Below are 7757 nucleotides of genomic sequence, written 5' to 3' on the forward strand. Positions count from 1 at the left end.
CAAGCCAAGTGCCGTGAGCACCAACACCCAGTTCAACCTGGGTCTTAGTTGCTTTGCGGAAAGCCGGAAGCGTGGTAAGGGTCCGGTTCTCAACGGGGAGATTGTTCCAGAGGGCAAAGGTAGGTTCCTGTTAGAAGTTAGATACTGGAGCTATCAGTTACAGATGCTTTATCCTGAATCCATTCATGGGGCGGAGAATTGGACTTGATGACTTAGCAATAGCAATAGCAGTAGACTTATATACCGCTTCATAGGGCTTTTAGCCCTCTCTAAGCGGTTTACAGAGAGTCAGCATATTGCCCCCAACAATCTGGGTCCTCATTTTACCCACCTCGGAAGGATGGAAGGCTGAGTCAACCCTGAGCCAGTGGGATTTGAACCGCTGAACTGCTGATCTAGCAGTAGCCTGCAGTGCTGCATTTAACCACTGCGCCACCTTGGCTCTGACTTAAGTAGAACTTTCCAGTTTTGTAATTCTATGAAATACTAATACTATATTCTTCAATAGAGTTGTACCAGAGCACATCCTACTAAATTCAGTGAGATTTGCTATGTTCAGGTCCGAGACGGATACCTATACAGTTCTAAAAACTATTTCATAGTTTTCATTGTAATCATAGCTATTACTTCATTTCTTAAAATGCTGGTTTTTAAATTATTATATTTTAAATTTTTTATAGCAAAGGCTGTGATGACTGTATTTACTTTCAAATAATTAGTGTCATGTTTATCAACCAAAATATCCAGGAATTCGTTTTTGTAGGATTTTCTGTCTTCATTCTTCAGTTCTGTTCCAGAATAATTAATCTCATAAAGTCTTTTTTTTTTCCCATTTTGATCTCCATGTTCCCCGCGTGACTTATAACGTTTATTTCTTTATATTAGTTTTCTAGGAAAGTAATAGATTGACTTGAAATAAAAAGGGCAAATCTGTTTTATGTATTTTATAAAGAGCACAGCAAGTTCACAATAACATACTATTTATTATATTTAGCTATTAAATAAAATGTGAGATTCTAGGAGCTTCAAAGAATGGGGATGGGCCTGTGGTTTTTAATAGTATCTGCAGCAGAATATTTCTTAAAGACTTGCAGAATTTCAAAACTATTCCTAAATTTTCACTGGTTTAACAGGAATGCCATATTCAACCAGAATAGCTATTGTCTGGTTACTGATGTCCAAAATCATAGATTTTAGGCAGTTAATATGGGATCTTTGTAAGTGGAAAAAGAGCTGCCGATTCTTTCTTATCTGCGTAATTCAAAACACTCTTTTAAATATTTTCTGGGTTCAGAAAGGTCTCACTTTATGTCGGTCAAAACAATAACTTCCTGAAAATTAAATACAATGGAACCAAATTGGATGTGAGGGGAGAAGCCAGCGAAATAAAGATTGATTGAGCTCAGAAATGAGATAGATCAAACTGGGGCTTTATAGAAAAAAAATTAAAATTATTTCTATGATTCTCTATTGGAGAGTCGATTTGGAAGTGACTCGGCATCTTAACTGTCTGCTCCGTTGTAACAGAGCTTTCAATTCACAACAAATATACTGGTACCTTGAGATGAAATGGTTTGCTGCTCTAATGTAACTTAAATTATTAACTGATATTCCCTGATAAGTCAAAATGTTAAAAGAGTATTGTTGCAGGCAGTATTTCTTAACCTTGGAGAGTATAAGATGGGTGGGCTTCAATTCCCCGAATTCCCCAGCCACCCTTGCATGAGAAATACCATCTCGGGAAAAGCAAAGGGCAAAATAAAAAGAAGGAAAGAAATCAAATAACTGAAGCCTAAACAGCAGAAGGTGCCAGTAGCTCCTTAAAACAAAACACATAATCTCTAATTAAGGATGGAGGACTTTTACTTAGGTCTTTGAATAAAGAGAAACAATTTGTCATATACTATCCATTCAGACAACATTATTGTCAAGTGAAATGCTAACTGTTTAAAACCAATTGATCCTGGGATAAATGAGAGGCTGAATATAGTACTTTCCTCCTTGGGTTACTGTGCTAATAGGAAAGGAGCTGAAGATAAGATAATGCCAGTCAAAGAACAGGTTTCATTCTTTTTTTTATTATTATTATTTTTATGATGGCAGCAATGCGTTTTTAAAGTATAGACATTCCAGTGACGTGCGGTGTGGTTTATGGCTGGTGAGGCACTGACACAGTGGTGGGTTTCAAATTTTTTTAGACTTGTGGACTTCACCTCCCAGAATTCCACAGCCAGGCATGCTCAGTTCCAGTTTAAAGCAACAGCATTTGTTTTTCTCCTTTGCGAAATAAGTTTCCTTCTTTCTTTTTCTTTTTCTTCTCCCTTCCCCTCCTTCCTCCCTCTCTCCCTCCCTCCCCCCTCTCTCAAACACACACACACACACACACACACAAGTTGGATTGGACGACGTGCCTCACCTACGTCAGGAATTTTTAGGTTTTTAACCCTTGCTTAACTCTGCTCGAGTGATCATAAAACGCCTAAAGTCAGACTAGATGAGGCACGTTGTTCTCCTGCCGCCTCCTGTAGAGGGCGCTTTTTAAGAGGCTTTTTTAAACAGTTAAACACTAAGCAGAGTCATCCACGGTGACTCTGGCAGCAACTAGCTCAGCCTGACCTCAGCTCTTGCCTTTTTCCTTTTACATTTTCTTTTCTTTTCATGATGACAGTGGTGAGGCTCTGCCTCTCCTGACTCCACGTCACTGAGACATTCAATCAACGATAGTTCAGTAAAAATTGCATTGTATTTATCCCAGTAGTAGATCTAAAAGAAATGATGTCGCTTATATTCTAATCAACTGGTTTGTCGCATCTAGTTTATCAATTAATGTAGCATTAACAATAAAAGAAAAACTGTCATTTTTATTGTCCTCATATTAAAAAAAATATCTGCCAAAGTTTGAAGGAAAAAAAAAAAGACTGAAAATGAACTTGGGCAAGGACCTACCGTACTTTCTATATCTTAGATAAAATCCAATTTGGGGGAGAGAAAATATAAGTTAGATATACCACATGTAGAATTCCTCATGTCACTAATCTCAATAAAATAGAATAGTAGATTCAGAATTGTTAATGTTTTCACCAGAATATTTTTTTTTTTTAAACCTGCAGGTGTGGGCAGTGCCAGAGTTTCCAGCCAACTTGGAACAAACTTGCCAACAAATACAACAAAATGGATAATCCACAGGTCTATGTCGTTAAAGTGGACTGCACTGCAGATATGCCATTGTGTTCTGAATATGGTGTCAGGGGATACCCAACGTATGTGTAAAAAAATTAATACTTTTTCCTTCAATTCTTATGGGGTTCCACCACAAATGCGCGAACGACAAAAGCGCGCCTGACTAAACCGCGGTGACAAAACCGTGCCGACAAAACCGCGCCGACGAATGAGCGCTGAAGCGCGCCGACAGAAGTGCGCTGTAACCCTAACCCTAAACCAAACCCTAAACCTAACCCTAAACCTAACCCTAAACCTTACCTTAACTTAAATCGCGCTTCTGTCGGTGCGCTTTTGTCGGCGCGCTTTTGTCGGCGCGCTTTTGACATCGCGCTTTTAGCGCCGCGGTTTTGTCGGCATGCTTTTGACGTTCGCGCATTTGTCGGGTCACGCTCTTATGGATTTAAGAGAGATTCTGAATGTTTGTTTTGTAAATACATGGCATTCTATATTTGCATTAATTCCTTCCCCTTCTTTGAATATACCATGCAAGCAGCAATAACTTATGCAACTGTAAAACAGAGTTCATGCAAAAGCCTCTTAATATCTGTTGCTTTAATTATTTTGCTCACGGTAGTAAAAGCCGTATGGTGATACAAGATGCAATATTTTCATTACTGACCCTTTGCAGTGTATTGTAAACAAATGTCTTTCTACCTGGCAGGCACAGCTGTGCAAATATACCACAACAGTTTTATAACTAGCAGAAAGTAGATGAATTGCTTTAATAGACTAGGACAAAAAAATGTGTAACCCATTTTCTGACTTTAAGAAACTGTTTGTTACTGTAAATCAAGATCAAAACAGTGGGGAGTCAGGAAGTTTAGGATATAATTCCCAAGCACTAAGGTTCTTAGCATGGGCTACAGAGTAGAGTCAGCAGAAATATTCCTCTCTAAAGATGCCCCTCTCTTTTGTAGATGTTTTATGAATTCATCCTGGCCAAGCTGCATTTGGTGACATCACGTCCTCCATTTTGCATTTATAAGGATTTGATACGTAGCAGCACATCCCACTTAGTTCTTGAGGCCTGCTTTTTAAATTTTATTATTTTTATCATTGCTAGTGTAAGAGTGAATGGCATGTAATTTCCTAATTGTAGCAGTAGTGTGTTTTTTCACCTAGAGAGTTAAGAGTTTACCTTCCAATTCGGCTGCCTTGCAAGCCAAATAAATACCAGAGCAGATCTGGTTTATCTCTGCCATATTTTTTTCAGGCATTCTGTTCCCATTTTTTAATATTTTCTAAAAAAAAAGATACAAACACTAAAAAGGGGAAATGCGTAATGGATCCAAAGTCTGAGAAAAAACAAAAGAGTATGGATACTTTAATAAAATCATAGGCAACCATCATTTCCCTTGTAAACTAGAAATATTAATAATTGGTTCATTTAATTGCTTTGTTTAGAACCGAAGAATATATACTTTGTTTTAGGGACAAATAAAGTTTATTGATAGTGTGTTTATGGGCGTTAACTTGCTTTAAAAGAGCTTTTGAAAGTCTGCAGAACAATGGCAGTTTAAATTTGGAAATTGAAAGGCTATGCTATTGAAATCAACGGAAATGTTAGAATTAATATTAATACACCATTGTGAGGAATGTTGTTAGGGATCCAATATGACATGACGATTGTTTTAAAAATGTTTCCAGTTTAAATGACCTTGAACCTGTTTTGCTTATTGCTGTCTTAAATTTGCAGTATAAAATTGCTCAGACGACACCAGGAAGACCAAAAATATCAGGGACCTAGAGAACTTGAGGACTTAGAGAGATGGATGTTGAAGAAATTAAAAGAAGGATATGATGTAAGTAATCAGAAACAGTTCTTATTCAACAGACAATATAGAGTTGAACTGTTAAAGGACGCCAGTAGAGTAGTATTTACATTTCTGGAACAAACTTTTATGAGCCCAGGTATCTTATCTTTATGGAAATGTGAGAAGAATATTGAAAGAGAAATTGTTTTGACTAAAATTCAGGGGATTTGCTGTCTTCATGATAATGGGAGGAAGACGCTTAGAAATTGAAATAAATAAAATTTGACCCATTGTTTTCTTTATTGAACCAAAAACAAATTACTTGCATGTAAGCATGAAGAAAATTTCTCCCCTGAGGAGCTGCTTTCTGCTGTCAGCCCGTCTTCATTTTTCTTGAAATATGGCGGTTTCTGGATTTTAATTTAGGGATTTCCTCAACCTCACTCCCTATATCTGTGTCTGTCTAAGATGGACAGGGAATTCTGGGTGATATTGTCCCAGGACATCCATTTATGAAAAAATACGCTGTAGGGAAAGAGGATGTCTTCATTTATAATCATGCCAAAGTTTTGTGTTTTTGTTAGGGGGATATTCTGTCTTTCTCTCTCTCTTTACTTTTTCTTCTCTCTTCTTTCTTCTCTTTCTTTCTCTCTCTTTTCTTTTTCTTCTCTCTTCTTTCTTCTCTTTCTTTCTCTCGTTCACATACACTCAAACAAACTAGACATCCACACACAGAGACACGGATTGTAATGTTTATTGTTAACATGGATAGTTGTTGTAGTTTTATTAAGTACGTAGCAATATAACTACAGGCAGACTTTGACCTACAACTACAGCAAAACTTGGAACTGCGGTCGTAAGTCAAGGCATGGTGTAATTGGATGTGATTTTACAATCATTTTTACAATGGTTGTAAAGCGGATCGCACGATTGTTCAGCAAATTCATTATTCCAAACGGCCAAACTGACAAAAAAAGTTGCAAACCACGAGCATGACATCTGCATTCAGTTGTAAATCTGAGCTGGTAGCCAAGTACCCAAAACGTGGTCACGTGACATAGGGTAGGAAACAGCTGTTGTGAGGTCCAGTATTTTAAGGATAGGTCATAAGTATATATATATTTTAAAGTCCTTTCTAACTTTGAATAGTTGTTAAACGATCTATCATAAACCTAGGACTACCTGTAACTCTTTGTCCTTTTGAAATCTAAGCATGCTATTTTCTACGTTCTTTTTCTTGTTGCTAAATATAAGGAGGAAGAACCTAAACCGAAGCCATCAAAAGGACCTGATACAAAACAAGGTCTTTATGAGCTCTCAGCGGATAACTTCAAGCAACATGTAGCAGAAGGTAATAATTTTATTTATTTATTTATCGATCAAATTGAGAATAATATTTGGGGTTCAGGGTTGAAATGAGGGGGTCCTTGAGTGCTCTCTGAGCTTAGTTGTTTTCTTGCAGACATTTCATTATCCAAACTAGGTAACATCATGAATGCTAGTAAGGAATGGGGTTTCCCAGTGGTGGGTTTCAAAAAAATTTCGAACCTACTCTGTGGGTGTGGCCTCCTTTGTGGGAGTGGCTTGCCAGCCATGTGACCTGGTGGGAGTGGCTTGCCGGCCATGTGTTTTCTTTCTTTCTTTCTTTCTTTCTTTCTTTCTTTCTTTCTTTCTTTCTTTCTTTCTTTCTCTCTCTCTCTCTCTCTCTCTCTCTCTCTCTCTCTCTCTCTCTCTCTCTCCTTCCTTTTTGTCTCTGTCCCTTTTTCCTTTTTTTCTTTCATTTCTCTCTCACTTTTTCTTTCTTTTTTCTTTTTTCTTTATTTATTTCTTCCTTTCTTTCTCTTTCTCTCTCTGTGTGAGTCTGTCTGTCTGTCTGTGTGTATATGTGTGTCATTGGTGGGTTTCAAAAAATTTTTGGGAACCTCTTCTGTAGGTGTGGCCTGCTTTCCGGGTCCACTGGTGGAACCTCTTCTAACCGGTTCGGTAGATTTGACGAACCGGTTCTACCGAACAGGTGCGAACTGGTAGGAACCCACCTCTGGGGTTTCTCAATTTACATTTTAGTGTATTGCCCTATCAGTGTTGGTAGGAGTGGTCTTGGAGTTTCTTTGGTTGGATCGTTAGCTTGTTTGACGGTTCCTTGATTGTGGTATTACTTCTTGATTCCTGGTCTGATGTTGATCCCATTGGTGTACCTTTAATTTGTTGACAAGTTTATCCTTCAAATTGAAAGTATATGGTTAGATAGAGGTTGATAAGATCACCACTTTCAAGACTCCTAGTGGAGGTTGTAATTCAACATCTTGGATCAATAGCAATCCCACAAATATAACACAAATATGGATCAGATATTTAGTTGACACCTTCACCATAATAAAAAGTGACCACTTAAGTGTCATGGCTCCCCGTCGGGGAATCGAACTCCGGTCTCCCGCGTGAAAGGCGGGGATACTTACCACTATATGATAGGCCGACTGTCAGGCCTACAGCGGTTCCTTTAAGAATCTTTGGCATGCCACACTCTCATTAAGGGGGGGAATTAGCAAGGGGTAGAATAGACACATTCTACCCCTTGCTAATCCCCCCCCCCCCTTAATGAGAGTGTGGCAGGCCAAAGATTCTTAAAGGAACCGCTGCAGGCCTGACATTAAGATCAGCAGGGACTATGATGGCAAACTACAGTGAAAACACATATGTGCCTAAAAATTACCCACACCAATCACTGTAATGCTCCACTACCAAAGCAATAACCCAACCTCCCACATGAGAAGCTGTATAGGA

The 7757-nt window shown here is 38.3% G+C and overlaps 1 protein-coding gene across 1 annotated transcript in view; it reads left to right on the forward strand.

Moving 5' to 3' along the window:
* The window catches only part of TXNDC5 (thioredoxin domain containing 5), a 30994-nt gene that overhangs the window by 6709 nt on the left and 16528 nt on the right, over positions 1-7757 (forward strand). Inside the window, exons 2-4 of the mRNA XM_087707492.1 lie at positions 3111-3260; positions 4919-5024; positions 6231-6327. Of these exons, the coding sequence (XP_087563618.1) occupies positions 3111-3260; positions 4919-5024; positions 6231-6327 (353 nt within the window). The remainder of the gene's footprint in view (positions 1-3110; positions 3261-4918; positions 5025-6230; positions 6328-7757) is intronic.

The sequence above is a fragment of the Thamnophis sirtalis genome, unplaced genomic scaffold, assembly GCF_051295495.1.
Source record: "Thamnophis sirtalis isolate CommonGarterSnake01/CBP01778 unplaced genomic scaffold, rThaSir2_p1.2 scaffold_2, whole genome shotgun sequence".
NCBI classification, from domain to species: domain Eukaryota; kingdom Metazoa; phylum Chordata; class Lepidosauria; order Squamata; family Natricidae; genus Thamnophis; species Thamnophis sirtalis.